The 20,201-nt window shown below is 39.7% G+C and overlaps 1 protein-coding gene and 1 long non-coding RNA gene across 7 annotated transcripts in view; one reads left to right on the forward strand and one right to left on the reverse strand.

Moving 5' to 3' along the window:
* The window catches only part of LOC128202427 (uncharacterized), a 50,095-nt gene extending 45,962 nt beyond the window's left edge, over positions 1–4,133 (reverse strand). Inside the window, exon 1 of the long non-coding RNA XR_008253773.1 lies at positions 4,056–4,133. This is a non-coding gene — a long non-coding RNA (uncharacterized LOC128202427). The remainder of the gene's footprint in view (positions 1–4,055) is intronic.
* The window catches only part of LOC113513543 (long-chain-fatty-acid--CoA ligase 4), a 70,373-nt gene that overhangs the window by 47,316 nt on the left and 2,856 nt on the right, over positions 1–20,201 (forward strand). For 5 of the 6 annotated variants that reach the window (XM_052902733.1, XM_052902732.1, XM_052902731.1 and 2 more), the window contains 11 exons: positions 6,808–6,943; positions 8,684–8,899; positions 9,326–9,503; positions 10,113–10,364; positions 12,616–12,834; positions 13,973–14,088; positions 14,993–15,136; positions 15,438–15,667; positions 15,857–15,905; positions 19,009–19,162; positions 19,624–19,899. In XM_052902733.1, the coding sequence (XP_052758693.1) occupies positions 6,808–6,943; positions 8,684–8,899; positions 9,326–9,503; positions 10,113–10,364; positions 12,616–12,834; positions 13,973–14,088; positions 14,993–15,136; positions 15,438–15,667; positions 15,857–15,905; positions 19,009–19,162; positions 19,624–19,899 (1,970 nt within the window). Of the gene's footprint in view, positions 1–6,807; positions 6,944–8,683; positions 8,900–9,325; positions 9,504–10,112; positions 10,365–12,615; positions 12,835–13,972; positions 14,089–14,992; positions 15,137–15,437; positions 15,668–15,856; positions 15,906–16,364; positions 16,415–19,008; positions 19,163–19,623; positions 19,900–20,201 lie in introns of all 6 variants that reach the window. The other variant, XM_052902730.1, reaches the window with a different exon arrangement.

Here is a 20,201-nt window from a genome sequence, read left to right on the forward strand (position 1 = left end):
ACGAAATAAATTCGAAAATATTTTATGTATATAATTTACGTATTTTTTTTTTATAGTCAAATACATTACATCTCTTTGTTACAAATAACAATAATAATAAAAGAAACAGCCTTTTTTATATGTGTTATCTCTTTTTTTGCGTATATAAATAGATAGATAGATAAACTTTTTATTTGAGCCATTTATGACATGTGACATGTTTATACAATTAAATTATTTACACTTTTTAAAATATACAACAAAAGATAAAATATGGTTTCGCCATGTGTGTCGCAGTGACCCAAATAGGCTACAGCTCAGTGATGGTTTTGCTTAAAAGCAAAGCACTGATTTTCAGCTGCAGCCTGAAGCTAGGCTACACGGACGCGTGCGACAAACTCAGAGTGTAGCCTTGTAACCAATTTATCTATATCTCATGTTATTTGTGTGCTGTAAGTATATGCAAATAAATTATATATCTATCTATCTATCTAGCAATAAAAAAAAAATTATCAGTATATTATAAATACATCCTTATTTGACATGAGTATTTCGAACGGCAACCCATTTTTGCCTGTGTATGCTTTCACCTATCTTATCGGATAATAAAATGTTATTTAACTATTTATCAGAATAAACAATTTTCCTGTTTATTGAAGGTAAATTAAAAAAAAAAAGCCAATTTTTTTTAAATAATTTGAAACAAATAGAAACAGTTATTTTTTGTAGTTTAAATTAAACCTAAAACTCGAGAACGGCTAGACCGTTTTGACTAGTTCTTTTTTTTTTATCCAAATCTTCTATGTAAAACCTCGGGTTTTATTAAGAGAAAAATCGGAGAAATTGTCCGGAAAAACCTAGACGTCCCATTATTATTTTCGAATACAAACTTTTCCTAGCTGGTAGGCAATTCAAACGAACAGCCACAGTCTAATCCAAAACAAAATATGTGTGTAAACAACTAGTGATCAACAAAAATATTGTAGATTATATATATTTCATTTAATATCCGATACCTATAAATAATTCTAATCATAATATAGCCGGTTTTACAAATCTAAATTTAATTCTTCAATCCATAAAGTGCAAATTACAAATCCAATTAAGCAATTAAAGTTTGAGTTTACCACTTCGTATTACGAAATGTAAGGCTTACCTGATTTAGGGCTTGTATACACTCGTGTGTGCGTAGAATGTTTCGTAACATCAAAGGTGACTGGCATCTAGTACTGGCCACGAATATAAATAGCTTCATTAATTTATGTGCTTGCAGACATTTTCTTTCTAACCTTTCGGTAGAGGAAACTATAAGACTATTTCTCTGCTCAATTCTCTGATTGCTCAGCAGCCAGATGTTGATATATTTAATGATTAGATATATATTTTTTAATGTTGTTTAAAATTTTTTAGTTTGTAAAATAAACCTTTGGCTCACTACACGTTTTGGTACTGTAAGTGTGGTGAGCAATTTATAAATCTTCTATACTTATAATAAATCTGTAGAGAGGTCAATTCTGTACATGGAATATATTTCCAAAATAACTATCAGGGGGTGATTAGTGATCGATACTGATGTCAAAAATGCAATCAGTAAAATTTTTGTCTATCTGTCTGTATGTTCGTTATAGAAACAAAAACTACTCGACGAATTTTAACGAAACTTGGTACAATTATTCTTCATACTCCTGGTCAGGTTATAATATAATTTTCATCACGCTGCGATCAATAAGAGCAGAGCAGTGAAGGGAAATGTTGGGAAAACGGGAGAAGTTACTCCATTTTTAAGCATCCGTCGCGCGTGCAGCCTAAATGGCCACTTTTTAAAATGTAAAAATGTCCACCCGTGTGAAAGCAGGGACGAGTCGCTAGCAAATAAATAAGTCGTGTTCTAACATAGTGTAAATTAAAAATCATATAGAGTACTAGGTCTCTTGACTTTTTTTTATGAAACGGTAACCCCGCCTGCACTATCGGCGTACTTACTAGTGTGAGGGACGATAGGATGGATGATGATGATGAGGGTGAAGTTAGGTCAGTTGGTTCATCGTAGGTAATTCACCAGTGTGAAAGTCGTACGAATGTTTTCTAACGTATAACGATGGTGACCCATCCATTTAATAGATACGCCTCAACGTTGCTTAACCTCATCGATCGATACCTTACAATTATTAACGACAATGAGTTATAATATCTGATTAGATGATAACACTTCTAATAATTCACTTGGTTACAACATACTCATTTACATAATAGACATCGCAACGATATAAAAAACATAACAGGTTAGATAAAACTTTATCACAATGTATCACTTAATTTAATTATCAAATTGCGGCTTCTAGACCATATTTATATACATATAATATGTATATACTATATTTTTATCATATATTTTCGCAGACATCGCAAATGTTCTCAATATGTACTCTTACTTCTCAATATCTAGATTATTCTAAATCGATTGCTCGAATTCAAACAGGTTCTATTTTCAATAAGCCGCGATAAAATAACACACTGTCGGCATGACAAGGTATTCTCTTACACTGATTAATGGATTTACTTAGATATAATACTAATTTATCTATCAAAGTCGTTTGCTCGGGCACCTCTGTCCCATTCGTATTTCTACCGTGAACCAGTTTTTTTTTTTATATAACTTAGAATGTCAAACAAACTGACGGACCACCTGATGGAAAGTGGTAACCGTCGACTATAGACATGAGCAGTACCATGGACATATCAAAGTAGATTGTTTCGCCCGTAATACCCCCCGTGCGTTGCCATTCCTGACGACTTAGGTGTTACTCCTCTGTACCCTGTAAATTCACGCCATATCCCACCTTTTAAACCGAAACACAACTGCTTTACGGTTGAAACACGAATAGGACAGAGGTACCCAATCAATGGACTTTTGTACAAACTCTCCCTCTGGCAGTTGTGTTTGCATGGCTGTGTTTCAACTTAAAGGATGGAATATGACAGTGAATTTACAGGGTATAGAGGAATAACACCTGAGTCCTCAGGAATGGTAATGCATGGGGAGTATTATAGGCGAAACAGTATACTCTGTTATATCCATGGTACTGGTCATGTCTATAGGTGTGCTGTCGGCTTATTTGCTATAGCTATTGACACTTGCTTTTTTTAATTTTAAGGGATTTTACATGTTTCCTTGTCAAAATCTTCAGTTACTTTGCCATAACGTCTCTTATACTAACGATTATGATTTTATTCATAATTAAATTTTTTATGCAACTTAGAATGGAAAACAAGCTAATGGCCCACCTGATGGAAAATGATAACTATCAACTATAACATAAACAACACCATAGACATCACAAAATTGTCTATGACATCCATTGTAGTCTACTCCATCTTCCGTTTATGAAGCTATGTTTAATTAAATAAAAACACCGTAATTATAAAACGCAATAATGTCACGGTATGCCACATTACTTAGTAAAAACAATGTAAGGTCCGCCGCTAGGTTAGCCTGAACTAGGTACGGAGGTCATTTCCTTATACGTACTTGATTCTCTTGACGGTATCTAGGCATATTTATTATTTTCTCCATTACCGGTTATTTCGAAGTAAATTACCTTTATGTATATAGTGGGAACTTACTGCAAATTATTATAATAAAAAAAAGGACAAAGGAATCTTCAATATTTACGAAATTCGCGCATAAGATCTACATGGGAGAGGTAAAACCTATCGATGTTAAAGAAGGAGACTTTGTACAAAAGTCGATTGCTTGGATACCTCTGTCCCATGCATGTTTCTGCCGTGAAGCAGTTGTGTTTGCATGGCTGTGTTTCGGTTTAAAGAGTGGGATATGGCGTGAATTTACAGGGTACAGAGGAATAATACCTGTATTCTCATGAATGGCAACGCATGGGGGGTATCATGAGCGAAACAGTATACTCTGTTATGTCCATGGTTACTGCTCATGTCTGTAGGTGACAGTTACTACTTTCCATCAGGTGGGCCGTCAGCTTGTTTGCTTTTCTAGCTTGTATAAATAAAAATAAAAAAATCGATTCAGAACGGGCAAAAATATCGCATAACATACTTACAAAAATATAGATGTATTACGAACTTTCTTCCTTTGCATATCGCTTAAATAAACCTTCGAACTCTTCGTAAAAATCTCGCGGTCACGTGACCAATTCATGCACCACGAAGGTTTTAAAAATTATTTCAGCACTTCAACCTGAACGTGACCGAACATTAAAATCTTGTTTTACGATGCACCATCTGGCCCCTATTCTATACTGCGCTGCATTCATTCCAGCTGTATAGAAAGTGTAAATAAACGGGGCGAGAGATAGGTCAGTGTCGCGGCTCGGGCAGGACGGATTTCAACGGATGCATCTGTTGATAGGCGGCCGTGACCCGGCGCGCATGCGTCTCGCGCACGCCCGACCTTCACAGAGGACCCGCGCCGCCGCCGCCGCCGCCGCCGGTGCTCGGCTCACCACCACAAGCCTTTGTGTGGGCACGGGGATGTTTGAACTTGAGATTTATTACCGTTTTAATAATAAACAATTTGTATTGATAAATATAGCATCCCATATTTCGTATGCTATTTGAAGGAGATTTTTGTTGCTATGTTAGTCGATCATGTTGCCAATCAAGGTAGCAATTAGTCGTCATTTTGACGTCGACTTTTAGTCACTAAAATTATTTAAAACTGACGTCTTATTTGAGTCGCAGACGTCTCCTTTTTACCTTGGAATTCGGATAAGAGAAATATTGATGTCTGTTTTTTGCTTTCATAGAAGCTTTTGCTGTTTTTTTTTTTTTCTAAAAAAAAAATGTTATATATATACACGATTTTTTATTCTGAATTCTAATATTTTAAATCTAATATATCTACGAAGATGTCGGTAGGGGCCGCTCTAGACGGTGGTCGTATGTCGACCAAATAGTCGACGTGCTCAAGAAAAGCCAAATTAAAAGTACCCGTAACCGGCGAACGCGTATGAAAAGATTGATGAATGTGGGGGAAGCGAAAGAGGTTCGTTTGAATCGAAGCATTTGGCGTTCCATTGTTTCTGCTTACCCTAATGGGAGACGGGCGTCACAGATATGTCACGTGACAGATATCAACAAAACATCTAGTTTATCGATGCATTTTACTTATTCAATTTAAAATAACACTAATGGGATTTCTAATTAATATTAAATTTGGCATAACGGGAGTCATAATAACATTTAATGAAGCAAAAATATACTTCTTTAGACATTAATTATATAGCTACTTGTGGTAAATTATAGTACCAAATTACAGTGTACATAGTACATAGTATATACATAATTACGAAACTCGTTTATATAAAAAAAATAACTATGTCATCTACAAACTGAGAACTGCTATTTATTCTACGTACTTACAGGGAAACTTGTTAAACTCGTCCGCTAGGGCCTGACTTTATATATGATCAAGTATCTGCTTATTTAAGCGTAGCGTTACTTTAACCCAAACCTTTAGGGAGGAAAGCCATTGTTAGTAATGGGGTCTGACCATTGACTGACCCATTGCTAGCAATACACCCTATCAGGTCGACCTCCACGCGGTTCCTCGTGAAAACGATCGTTGTTAATTCTAGTGGAATTCGTCACGATGGCCTAACTGATCTGCTTTCATCATCGCCTGTCATCCCTCGCTGGTGCCCCGCCAGCGTATACCGATAGCGCAGGTGGGGTTATTACGCCATTATCATCTATTAAAAAAATCCCTTAAACCGTTTTATCAACCACTAGTGTCCCACCCCAGGTTTATATGGATAGATTATTTTTATTTCATTACCCGCGACATTGTTCGCAACATGTGTTAACTGACTGAGATAGAGATAGACTATAATATCCTTCTCCATCGCATATAGTACGTGTGTACCAAATTTCATGGCCATTGGTTAAGCGGCAAAGGCGCCAAGAGGTAACAAACAAACAAACGTACTTTCACATATATAATATTCATCATATCAGCCTTTAACTGTCCACTGCTGAACATAAGCCTCCCCCTTGGGGGTTTGTCAAAGCCCGACTGCGGTTGTCACGCTTAGCACGCGGGTTGGCAACCGTAGTAAGGCTTTGACAATGTTTTAAGAGGGACGCTCGCCCTCCCTTATCCTCCGCCTTAGTCGTCTCTTACGACACCGGGAAAGGAAGGGCTGGTCCATTCTATGCCGGGACCACACGGCTCATATATAATATTAGTAAGGATATATTATTTATTTCATTATTTTTATTTTATTTTCTGATAATGTATGTAGCTTTCCATAGGTGAAGAAATTTTCAAAATCTGTTAAGTATTTTTTGAGTGAAACTGAATGGGTAAACCGTTACAAACAAAAATCAAATCTTTGTATTATAATATTAATTACAAAGATTTCATTTTTTGATTAGACAAGTTTTTATCCGCATCTTTATTAACGTGACTAAGATATTTTTTTTAGTTAGGTGAAAATAGAATGGTAACCCCACCTGCGCTAACGGTATACGCTAGCGGGACACCAGTGAAGAGTGATCGATGAAAATGAAAACAGGCCAGTTAGCCCATCATGATGAATTCATCATAAATTAACCATGATAGTTTCCAGGGAAAACCGCGAGGAGGTCGATCTGGCTGGCTATATTGGTAGCAATGGGATTCTCAGTCTCCATTACTAGCAATCCCTTTCCCCCAACTGAGATATATTGATAGGCCCAAAATTGACTGATCAAACCTAGTAACGAGACTTTTTGATTTGCACCATAGTAAATGTATTCCTGGAAATAACTGCCTTGAAAATGCCATTAATAATGAACCCAAATTGATTACAGGCCGGAGACATGGTGGGTGTCGGCGGTGCTCAAGACCATCAAGGCGGTGACGCTGGTCTTCGACATCCTCACCTTCCCCATTCACTTAATAGTGCAGCGGCCATGGAGGAAGCGCGCCCTCTCGCGCCGGATTAAGGTAACATTTATTTTCAGGTGCTTCCTGTAGGGAGTCTGCTCTGGACACTCCAATTGACTCATTTTATTAATTTGTTTTAATTATGTACCATATATTATAAAATGTATGATCTGATATGATATAAATAATGAATTTGTGTGCACACAAATTCATTATTTATATATTTAAACTTAAAAATAGCAAACCAGAGGGAGACTCTGTACAAAAATCTTCTTGTTAAGCGTTATTCTGTTTGCTTAAGCACCTCTCTCCTATTCGTGTTTCAACCATAAGGCAGTTATGTTTGCATGGCTGTGTTTCGGTTTGAAGGGTGGGATATGACGGTGAATTTACTGGGTACAGAGTAATAACACCCGAGTCCTTAGGAATAGCAACGCATGGGGAGGACCATGAACGAAATCGTATACTCTGTTATGTGCATGGTACTGCTCATGTCTATAGGCGACGGTTACCACTTTCCATCAGGTGGGCCGTCAGCTTGTTTTCCATTTTAATTTGCATATAAAAACTGAGTTTCTTGCCCGTTCTTCTTGGTTGAAATTGCGTTTCGAATAATAATGAAATAGACTATTCAAAAATACTTAAATTTAATTTTACTTGAATAAAACTATTTCTTTATTTCTTTTATATAAAATGTATAAACTACGTACGTAATAATACAATATCGTTAGATAGACATAGATAACGATAATAAATAGATATACATATAGAAGATAGATACACATCAAAACGTTTACTAGAACAAATCTTGCCCGTTTCCAAATTGTAAATTTTCCAATCTCACAATTACATATAAAGAATGTTTTTGTATATATATTATAATTGATCAGTGTTCATTCGTGTGTGACATGGCCTCTTATTAATAAAAAAACATACTTTTATTAATAACAGCGTAATAAGAACCAATGTATAATAATAATAAACCTACACCGCCAACAATGAAGTTTACGGATTTGATAAATATAAAGACAATATGTTTTTTATTAATAAACATTATGAAACAAACTACAATGATTTCACATAATTACAATTTTTTTTTTTGTACAACTTATAATGGCAAACAAGCTGATGGCCCACCTGATGGAAAGTGGTAACCGTCCTCTATAGACATGAGCAGTACCATAGACATAACAGAGTATACTGTCTCGCCCATGATACCCCCCATGCGTTGCCATTCCTGAGGACTCAGGTGTTATCACTCTGTACCCTGTAAATTCACACCATATCCCACTCTTCAAGCCGAAACATAGCCATGCAAACACAACTGCATTACGATTGAAACACGAATAGGACAGAGGTGCCTAAGCAAACGACTTTTGTACAAAGTCTCCCTCTGGTGAAATGTTGTGAAGGTTATAAAAGTTGCGTAAATATTTGCAAAGCGTTTGATTTTTTTTTTTTTTTTTGTGGGGCACCATTGAGATATGATAAATGAGAACGAAAAGGCAGGTCAGTCAGCCCATCGTGGTAAATTCCATAAGAATTAACCATGGTGTCCAGGGAAAACCACGTGTAGGTCTACCTATATATTGCTGGTAATGGAGCTGGTAAAGTCCCATTACTATAACAATCCCTTTTCCCCGAAAAGATAGATTAGTTAGCCTATCATGATGAATACACCTGGAATTCAGTGCTATGGTTTCCAGGGGGGGGGGGGGTGGAATGGGTAATGGTAATTTGGATTGTTGATCCTTGTACCCAAGTGATGTGATATACTAAGTGTCGTGCCGTCGGCCGCAGGCGCGCATCACGCAGTCGTCGCCGGGCTGCGTGACGGTGCGGTCGGTGTCGTCGCCGGGCGAGCTGCACGTGCGGCTGGTGCGCGACGGCGTGCTCACCATGGAGAGCATGCTGCGCGCCGCCGCCCAGCGCTGGGGCTCGCGCCGCTGCCTCGGCACGCGCACCGTGCTCAGCGAGGAGGACGAGCCGCAGCCCAACGGCAGGCTCTTCAAGAAGGTCGGTGTCCGTCGCATTTATTGGGAGTTCGACCCTTTGTATTGGCATAACCGACATCCAAAACAAATGGATGCTCATTGCCTATAGTCTTTTTTTTTGTATGTGTATATGTTTGTTTTGATTTGATTATAATATCTGATTTTGCATTCCACATTAATTTTGTATTAAGTCGCAGTTTTTTTTTGCAAGGAAAATATTTTTTTTTTATCAAAATTGAAGGTTTCTTTTTAATAGACGGACATGAAATGCCAGTCCTGTTTATTCTATCGGTATACGTTAGTGGGCAAAGTACCAATGAGGGATGATAGGTGAGGATGTAGGCGAATGCATTACAAATTAACCACGATGGTTACGCGCGTGACTGTAGATGTTGCTAGTAATATGACAGCTAGCGGCCATCTCTAACTGTTATGATGGTGGCGGCAGTTCAAAATGGGCGATTACGTGTGGCGCACGTACACGGAGGTGGAGGCGGAGGCGCGGCAGTTCGCGAGCGGGCTGCGCGCGCTGGGCTGCGCGCCGCGCGCCAACATCGCCATGTTCGCCGAGACGCGCGCCGAGTGGATGCTCGCCGCGCACGGCTGCTTCAAGCTCAGCATCCCAGGTCGGCCGCGCACGCACGCACGCACGCACACCGCGCACAACACGCACACCACGCACGCTTCCACGCACGTACTCACGCACACCACGCACGCACCCACGCACTCCACGCACGCACACCACGTACACCGCCTCACATACACACTCAGAATGGAATATTATACAAAATAATGATTGATTTATTTAATACTTTATTATAGAAAGAAGAAATAAATATTTATTCAGTGCTTAATTTCACATGAAAAAAAAACGTAATAATAAAAACATTTGAAAATAAACAAAAATAATGAAAAGAATAAGCACTTAAATGGTGTCACTCAGCTATATGCTATGTTCTTTGGAACATGACGAAGAATTTCAGTGTATTGTATTTGTATACAGTGTATTTATAGCGTTTTGATGTACACACGAATTATTTATAAAAAAAAAAACATGACAGAGGTGATCAAATGTATAAAGGCGAGCTTGACTCTAAAAGAGTTCTCTTCCAGCAACACCCAAGTGGAAAGAAGCATCAATGTCCATGTCCATGTCAATGTCAATTTACATTATTTTTACCAGTACCTTTCCTGCACTCGATTACCTAAATTAAATTAATATTATCAATTTCCAGTGGTAACAATCTACGCGACGCTCGGCGACGAGGCCATAGCACACGGCATCAACGAGACGGAGGTGTCCACTGTCATCACCACTCACGACCTGCTGCCCAAGTTCAAGAAGATCCTCGCCAAGACGCCCAAAGTGGACACCATCATATACATGGAGGACCAGCTGCAGACCATCGACCGGGAGGGCTACAAGCCCGGCATCAGGATCGTTGGCTACAAGGAGGTTATACAGAAAGGAATAAACGCCAGCTTTGGTAAGTTTAGCTAGGATATTTAAATCCTATCAATATTATAAATATGAGTGCATTTAAAAATTCTCCAATCGAGCTTAAACGGCTGAACGAATTTGAATTAAATTTGGTACATAGATAGATAGATAGATATATAATTTATTTGCATCACTTACAGTACACAAATTACCCAGATAGATAGATAGATAACCTTTATTACCAGTATTAAGAAAATAAAAAATTAAAACAACAAAAAGAAAAAAAAACAATTAATGTTGCTGGTAATAGGAGCCGCCTCAGCTGTTGCTATATACGTACAGCTCCAGCGAGATGTACCTATATAGCGCTGATTTTCAGGCGGCCCCTTAACTCCTTTACCTTTAGCATGCGTGCGGGTCGCCAATACCTATTTCTCGGATCGGAGACTCGACACGCTTAACAATAAATACATAAAACATTACAACCAAAACTGAAAAGAACAAACTCTGAATAACTTTATTGCACCTCACAATGATAGCATCATGTGATATGTCAATGATAGGTATGGGATACCCTTACTTTGAAAGAAAGAAATATTTGTTTAGTACTTAATAAATTACAAAAAATATTTAACAATAAAAAAAAGGAAAATAATAGCATTATAATGGCGTCACACATTAGATACATTATTACCAGAGGAAGACTTTGTACAAAAGTCGATTGCTTGGCTACCTCTGTCCCGTTCGTGTTTCAACCGTGAAGCAGTTGTGTTTGTTTGGCTGTGTTTCGGTTTGAAGGGTGGGATATGGCGTGAATTTACAGGGTACAGAGGAATAATGTCTGAGTCCTTAGGAATGGGGCAACGCATGGGGGTATCATGGGCGAAACAGTATACTCTGTTATGTCCATGGTACTGCTCATGTCTATATAGGCGACGGTTACCACTTTCCATCAGGTGGACCGTCAGCTTGTTTGGCATTCTAAGTTGTATAAAAAAAATTATGTAAAATATGTGTATATTAGGGTTTCTTCAATGTCGGCAAAGCTCCTGTGACACCCTTAGTGTTGCAAGCATCCATAGGCTACTGTGACCTTTTACCATCACACGGACTGTATGCCTGTTTGCCACCTTCGGACCATGTGCTTTTAAACATGACGCTAATTTTCAGTGTCACCAACTTAGTTTTTTTCACACACTGATTCACGTGGCCAAAGTACCTGGCAACACTGATTATAATTTATTTATTTAAGGACAACCAACAAAGCATACATTTATATTTACTTAAAATACATGATAATATGGTTACATTATAAACTGCTGCCTCAAAGGCCGCCACGACATGCGTATTCATAATATATTATTATTAGTAAGAAATATATATATATATATATATATATATATATATATATATATATATATATGCAACGATACACGCCATGCTGTTACTAAGCTGATTAAATTTAACAAAAGAATCTATACAAAGTGGATTTGAATTTCTTTAAGGTCGTGTTAATATTAATATTAGGCAATCGTGACAACTGACTATACTGTAACTGCATTCTGTTAATAGCTGAGAAATGGCCTAGATTTGTTCTGAAGCGCTTTGTATTAAATAGAAGATATCTACTTGGCCTAGCCAATTTATATATTATTTATATATATTTGTTGATAAATATACGTCAAAAGCATTCATGTCTGTTATTATGGTGGATATTATTAACCTTCCCATCTATAATCTATTTAGTCATTAATTGATTCGCGTATACGTTATAAATAATCAATCAAGTAATTAATCAATAATAAATTAGTTAAGGAATACTAATCGACTATTAATTAAGTTATATCACTAAGCTATCAAGTTAACGATATTAAAATATGTTTTCTAATAAATAAAATAAATTCATTACGGTTTTAATTATCACCAGCTTAATTGTCACGACGTAAGAATTTACAAAGCATACCTACATATATATATATATTACAATATAATTTAATGAAAATAATAAAGTTTTGCTGAATTCAATCGTGATAAATTGCATAGAATTAACTACAGTAGGTTCTACCTTATTTTTTTGGTATGATGGGTGATAATGGAATGGTAACCCCGACCGCGCTATCGGTATATGTCGGGGCACCACTGAGTGATTTGTTCTCGATGATTTCCAGGGGGGACCACGTGGAGGTCGACCTGACAGGGTACATTGCTAGCAATAAGACTGATAGTCCGCATTACTAACAATCCCTTCTCTCAAAGGTGCAGTGGTTGGTACTTATTTGCAATGTTTGATTGTACAGAGGCGGTGCCGCCGGCGCCGACGGACACGGCCATCATCATGTACACGTCGGGCTCGACGGGCGTGCCCAAGGGCGTCATCCTGTCGCACCGCAACATGCTGGCCACGCTCAAGGCGTTCGCGGACGTCGTGCCCATATACGAGGACGACATGCTCATGGGCTTCCTGCCGCTCGCGCACGTCTTCGAACTATTGGCCGAGAGTCTCTGCATCATTGGTGGTTAGTACATAGATAGATAGATACTCCCTGCCGAGGTTTTCCCAAGAGACTACAGCATGGGGTTCTTCAAAAGGGGGGTAAAGAGGTTTCTTCAGGGTCGTCAACGCGCGCGTAATACCTCTAGTATTGCAGGTGTTCATACGGTAATTGCTGCGGTAACCACTTACCATCAGGTGGGCCGTATGCTTGTTTGCCACCTCAGTGGTATAAAAAAAATTGTTCCCTCCATAAGATTATAATAACAAACTTATTATAAACACAAACAATTATAAGAAAATATTACGCTAAGGAAACAATGGGCAGCCTTATCTCTAAGAGCGATCTCTTCCAGGCAACCTTTGGATGGAGAAGAGTAATTATAAACAATTTGACTGGAGGCACGAAACTCTGTTTTTTTTTTATCAAATAATAATAGTATTCGACCGGCTAGCTACAAAGAAGCAGCTACGCGGTCTTTTTGCCAATTGTGGTTCAATTGTCTTATGCTGTTAGCCCAATATAACATAACTTTTGTAATTTTTTAACTTGATTTATTCTTAATCATAAATATATTTGTAATGGACTACAAATGTAAGTAGTGAGATACCACCAGAAGGAGACTTTGTACAAAAGTCGTTCGTTTGGGTACCTCTGTCCCATTCGTGTTTCTACCGTGAAGCAGTTATGTTTGCATGGCTGTGTTTCGGTTTAAAGGGTGGGATATGGCAGTGAATTTACAGGGTACAGAGGAATGACACCTGAGTCCTCAGGAATGGCAATGCATGGGCAAAACAGTATACTCTGTTATGTCCATGGCACTGCTCATGTCTATTGGCGACGGTTACCAATTTCCATCAGGTGGGCCGTCAGCTTGTTTGCCATTCTAAGTTGTCAAGTCAAAACCGGATTCCTAAAATGTTTGAAATCGATCATTAAATAATAATAATATGAAAACTGTATCAACTGTATCTTACTTGAATAAGTAAAACTTACAATTTTTACAATTTATATTGAAGGAGAAAAGTCTGCATTACCATCAGAAAAAAAAAAAAATCATACAACAACCTTTATATTCTATTTCCTGTTATATAATAATATTATTTACTAAATATACAAAGAAGGAAAAAATTTAAGTGGATTATATAATATTTTGTGACAGGTGTCCCCATCGGGTACTCGACGCCGCTGACGATGCTGGACTCCTCCAGCAAGATCATGAAGGGCACCAGCGGAGATGCCACCGTCCTCAAGCCCACCTGCATGACCACAGTGCCGGTTAGTTATTTACAAGTACTAGCATTTACCCGCGGCTTTGCGTGACCGCAATAAAAAGCAGCCTATATCCTTTTCCACTCCATATTGTATGTGTATACAAAATTTCAAAAAACATAATAAATATAATATGCACAAAAAAATAACTTAAAACAGCGACAAAAACTGAAATTGTGTATAAGTTAGAGTAATACAAAATAGTTGCGGCACAAATTGGTTTACTGTTTTACCTTCAAAAGAGCAAGTTAGCTCCAAATCACGAAAGTTATCCTTCTGAATTCCTGTTATTTTACTTTTCTATCTAATCTATTTAGTGATAAAATCTTTTACAACCATCTATATATATATATATATATATATATATATATATATATATATATATATATATATATATTTGTTCTGTTTACTCTATCAATAGAGAAGGCAAAAGGACTAAACCTTTACAGCCATTGTCTTCAGTAAATATCTGGCATTAAATCAACCATAGATAAAGAAATACCGACCTCTGTTACGTCAATCACTGAGCTCTGTACTAGAACAATTTTGACATTTAAATATGGAATACTTTTAAAATTCATTTGAAAATAGAATCTACAATAAGACCGCTATGGAATTCCTTCTGTTTTATAAGTTTTGTGTAGAAATAAAAATACAATTGCACAGCAACGATAGACAATTTTGAAAACAATTTTTGAAAAAAAAAGTTAGCTTCTTTGACGACTTTTACGACGTAAAATACTTGTCATGTGTATCCGGAAAGGTCTGTTAATTCGCTCCTACATAAGAGTCACTTGTCAGATGTTATTAGCTATCTATATATATAATATTATATATCTAGGTTGTAATAGACCATATATAGTGACTTCATAAAGTTTAAACAGTAAATATGTTACGTGATTGTCGCCAGTTGATAATGGACCGCATCAGCAAGGGCATCACGGACAAGGTGTCTCGCAGCGGGCCGTTCGCGAGCGCGTTCTTCCGCTGGGCGTACTCGTACAAGCAGACGTGGATGCGGCGCGGATACGACACGCCCATACTCAACAGGATTGTGAGTACAATATTTTTTTATTTAATTTTTATGATACAAAGTGATTTTTGGTATCGGCATTATGATATCGGATTGAAAATTAGTTTTTGAAAATATTAAAAAAATACATAATTATGCTGGATAAAAAGTATCTAGTGTGATTCATTCAGTGTTTGGATTTTAGCTTAGATTATTGATTAAATAATGTTGCCAGTCCTTTTGAGACTATTGTGAGTCTCTATTTTGGCAATACATTGAATATCGCATTGAGAATGTTATTGTGTATGTGCGATGCGTGAGCGGGTATGCGGTGCGGTTGCAGATGTTCAGCAAGATCCTGGGCCTGCTGGGCGGGCGGCTGCGGCTGCTGCTGGCGGGCGGCGCGCCGCTGGCGCCGGACACGCACCAGCAGCTGCGCATCTGCCTGTGCTGCGACGTGGTGGCGGGCTACGGGCTCACCGAGACCACGTCGGCCGCCACCGTCATGGACGCGCACGACCGCTCCACCGGCCGCGTGGGCGCGCCCTCGCCCGGCACCGCGCTGCGCCTGCTCGATGCGTCGCCAACCGGCCCTTGTGTGTGTATATATATATAATTATTTATAATTTATGTACACAATATTTATTACCGCATACGCGCACACGCTGCGCCTGCTCTGCGTCTTGCACTACTACGCTGCGCCTGCTCGACTCAGGGCGGCTACCGCGTACAGGCCCTTCCCGCAGGTACCGCATCCTATGCCGACTGGGCCGAGGGCGGCTACCGCGTCGCCAACCGGCCCTTCCCGCAGGTACCGCATACACACGCACACGCGCACACGCTGCGCCTGCTCGACTGGGCCGAACCGCGAACCGCATACACACGCACACGCGCACATCGCCTGCTCGACTGGGCCGAGATAAGTTCGCCTACCGCATACACACGCTACGCGCACATTGCTCGACTGGGCCGAGGGCGGCTACCGCGTATTAACTTGGGCCGAGGGCGGCTACCGCGTCGCCAACCGGCCCTTCCCGCAGGTACCGCATACACATTGTTGTTACTGTATGTTTTTGTGCAATAAAGAATATATATATAAAATTAGTTTTTGAAAATATTAAAAAAATACATAATTATGCTGCTCGATGGGCCGAAACCGCGTCGCCAAGCCCTTAGGTACCGCATACACACGCACACGCGCACACGCTGCGCCTGCTCGACTGGGCCGAGGGCGGCTACCGCGTCGCCAACAGGCCCTTCCCGCAGATTTTCGACTGGGCCGAGGGCGGCTACCGCGTCGCCAACCGGCCCTTCCCGCAGGTACCGCATAGATTATTGATTACGCACACGCGCAATGCGCCTGCTTGGGCCGAGGGCGGCTACCGCGTCGCCAAGCGGGCCGTCCCGCAGGTACACACGCACACGCGCACACGCTGCGCCTGCTCGACTGGGCCGAGGGCGGCTACCGCGTCGCCAACCGGCCCTTCCCGCAGGTACCGCATACACACGCACACGCTGCGCCTGCTCGACTGGGCCGAGGGCGGCTACCGCGTCGCCAACAGGCCCTTCCCGCAGGTACCGCATACACACGCACACGCGCACACGCTGCGCCTGCTCGACTGGGCCGAGGGCGGCTACCGCGTCGCCAACCGGCCCTTCCCGCAGGTACCGCATACACACGCACACGCGCACACGCTGCGCCTGCTCGACTGGGCCGAGGGCGGCTACCGCGTCGCCAACCGGCCCTTCCCGCAGGTACCGCATACACACGCACACGCGCACACGCTGCGCCTGCTCGACTGGGCCGAGGGCGGCTACCGCGTCGCCAACCGGCCCTTCCCGCAGGTACCGCACGCACGCACACACGCACACGCGCACACACGCACACGCACATGCACACGCACGCACGCAGACGTACGCACGCAGACGTACGCACACGCACACGCACGCACGCATCATACACACACGCACACACACACATACACACACGCACACACATGCACACACGTACACTCATGCACGCACACACACACGCACGCACGGAGCCCGCGCTAAACATGATATATTTCAAATTCAAATTCAAATTCAAATTCAAAAATCATTTATTCATGTAGGACATTTTAGCCGCTTATGAACGTCAAATTTTTACATTATAATTTTATTTTTTTCCCTACCGTCCAGTTCGGTATATAGATCCAACTGAGAAGAACTGGCAAGAAACTCAATTGAATTACTTTTTTTTAAAAGCCAGTTTATTTACAATGTATATTTATATAGGTGTCTATGTCTAACATTAAATGAAAATTCAGTGCATGAACAACTATTGCCATGCACACTCGTCATTCAAGTAATCGTTTAGTGAGTAATAGGCTTTGCTCAGTAAATATGATTTAACAGATGTTTTGAATTTATTTAAGGGTAATTCCAACATATCCTTTGGTATCTTATTGTAAATTTTTATACCTATTCCCATAAAAGACCTATTAACTTTTTCTAAAAGATACTTGGGGACAGCAAGTTTGTCTTTAAATCTAGTATTAATATTATGAATATTGCTGTTTTTTGGAAATAAGTCAAGATTTTTATGAACATATAGAATATTTGAATATATAAATTGAGAAGCAACGCTTTGAATTTCTCTCTTAATGAGTCACGACTCTTCATACAGTAGATCGCTCGAACGGCACGTTTTTGTAATATGAATATATTCTTAATATCTGCCGCTCCCCATAGTAATATTCCATAAGAGAGTAAACTATGAAAATAACTAAAATAGACTAATCTAGCAGTATCAGTATCAGTGTACTGTCTAACTTTACGCACGGCAAAAGCTGCTGAACTTAGTTTCGCTGCAAGGCTTTGAATTTGTGCACCCCATTGTGTTTTATTATCTAGTGTGATTCCTAGAAAGACAGTAGATTCTATAAATTCGAGAGATTCGTCATTTAATTTAATATTGCAATTAGTATTAAAACTTTTAGACAGAGAGAAATTAACACATTTTGTTTTTTTAGCGTTTAACATAAGATTGTTAGTTGTAAACCAGTGCAGGAGACGCCGCAAAGCACTATTTACATCGTCATAATTATTAGTCATTCTATTAACTTTAAAAATCAATGAAGTATCGTCTGCAAATAATACATGCCGCATCTATCCTGCATGGTATATGGGAGATCATTAATGTAAACTAGGAATAAAAATGGACCACTTGAGGTACACATTTGCACACACACACACACACACACACACACACACACACACACACACACACACACACACACATACACACCTGCGTCTGTAGTTGAACGACCTTTGGAAAATATTGACTATTGTGGATTAAATTATTTAAATTGAAATAACTGACAAGTTGCATAAGGATTATTTTTTCAAAAATTTTACTGAGTGCTGGGAGTATGGATATAGGTCTATAATTTATTGGGTCACTCCTATCTCCAGATTTAAAAAGCGGTATGATTTTACTAATTTTCATTATATTAGGAAATTTACCTTCATCTATACATTTATTGAAAATAAAAGCAAGAGAGGGCGCAATAATTTCCATTATACTATCCAGTATTTTACATTTTACATCGTGTTTACATCGTGCCTCCGATCAAACTGTTTATAATTACTCCTCTCTATCTAAAGGTTGCCTGGAAGAGATCGCTTATAGCAATAAAGTCGGCCATTGTTTTCTCATTGTAATTATTTCTTGTAATTGTTTATATTTATAATAACTTTACTATTGTAATCTTTTGGAAGAAACAATAAAGAGTCTCTGTTATGTCTATGGTACTGCTCATGTCTATAGGCGACGGTTCCCACTTTCCATCAGGTGGGTCGTCAGCTTGTTTGTCATTCTAAGTTGAACAATTGAATATAATAATGTTATATATACTATTGAACACCGACAGGGCGAGATCGTGATCGGAGGTGATTGCGTAGCGGAGGGCTACTACAAGAATCCAGAGAAGACCCGGGAGGAATTCATCGAGGAGGACGGCATTCGCTGGTTCAGGTCTGGGGACATCGGCGAACTGCATCACGACGGCTGCATCAAGATCATCGGTAAGTTATATATATTACTATTCTCTGTAATTAATGATAAGCTATGGAAATTTAGTTCCATATGATCCCAGCATAGAATATTCCACCCTCCCGTAGGTGTGGTAAGAGGTGACTAAGAGAGGGCGAGGGATGGGCAGCAGTATCTCCCTTAAAACGCCTCTAAAGACTATCTGCAGTTGCCAATCTACCTGCCAAGCGTGGCAACTATTGGCACAACCCCTCCTAGAGGGGGGCTTATATTTAGCAGTGGACAGTTAAAAAGCGCTAAAATAAATGATATTGAAATTTATAACTTTTTAAGAATCGATAAATTGATGATAAATTGTAGGTTTTTGTATAACCATTTGTGATAAGTGATAAGGTTCGAATCACGTCCATTCGTATATACAAATTTCTCCATTTGTTATTATTATTTTTTTAATGTACCTACTTAGTTAATAAGCATGTATAATAATTAACAGACCGCAAGAAGGACCTAGTGAAGCTGCAGGCCGGCGAGTACGTGTCCCTGGGCAAGGTGGAGGCGGAGCTGAAGACGTGCCCCATCGTGGAGAACATCTGCGTGTACGGCGACAGCTCCAAGACGTACACCGTGGCGCTGGTGGTGCCCAACCCGCGGCACCTGGCCGAGCTGGCCGCGCGGCTCGGCCTGCCCGACCGGGACTTCGACCAGCTCTGCCACAACACCGCCGTCGAGAAGGCCGTCGTCAAGGAGCTCGCCGACCACGCCAGGAAGTGTGAGTGTTCCGTTGACTGCTTGAGCTGAATCATCAGTACCTCGATCTATCAGTATGCTGTTCAAACTAAATGTTTTTGTAAAAAAACAAAAGTAACAATTTACATGATTAAAATACTAATAGCTATGCTAACAATCAATAAGAATGTCGCGAACAATTCTACAAAATGAAAGTATGTTTGTCTCACTTGAAATGGAACATCACACTAACGTCCAATTTTGTTTACCCACAGATTTAGGTTATAACTTATTATTATTGTTTTTTTTTTTTTTTTTTTTTTAATAAAATTAATATAAATACTC

Source organism: Galleria mellonella, unplaced genomic scaffold (genome assembly GCF_026898425.1).
Source record: "Galleria mellonella isolate WM207_F2 unplaced genomic scaffold, CSIRO_AGI_GalMel_v1 utg93, whole genome shotgun sequence".
Taxonomy (NCBI): domain Eukaryota; kingdom Metazoa; phylum Arthropoda; class Insecta; order Lepidoptera; family Pyralidae; genus Galleria; species Galleria mellonella.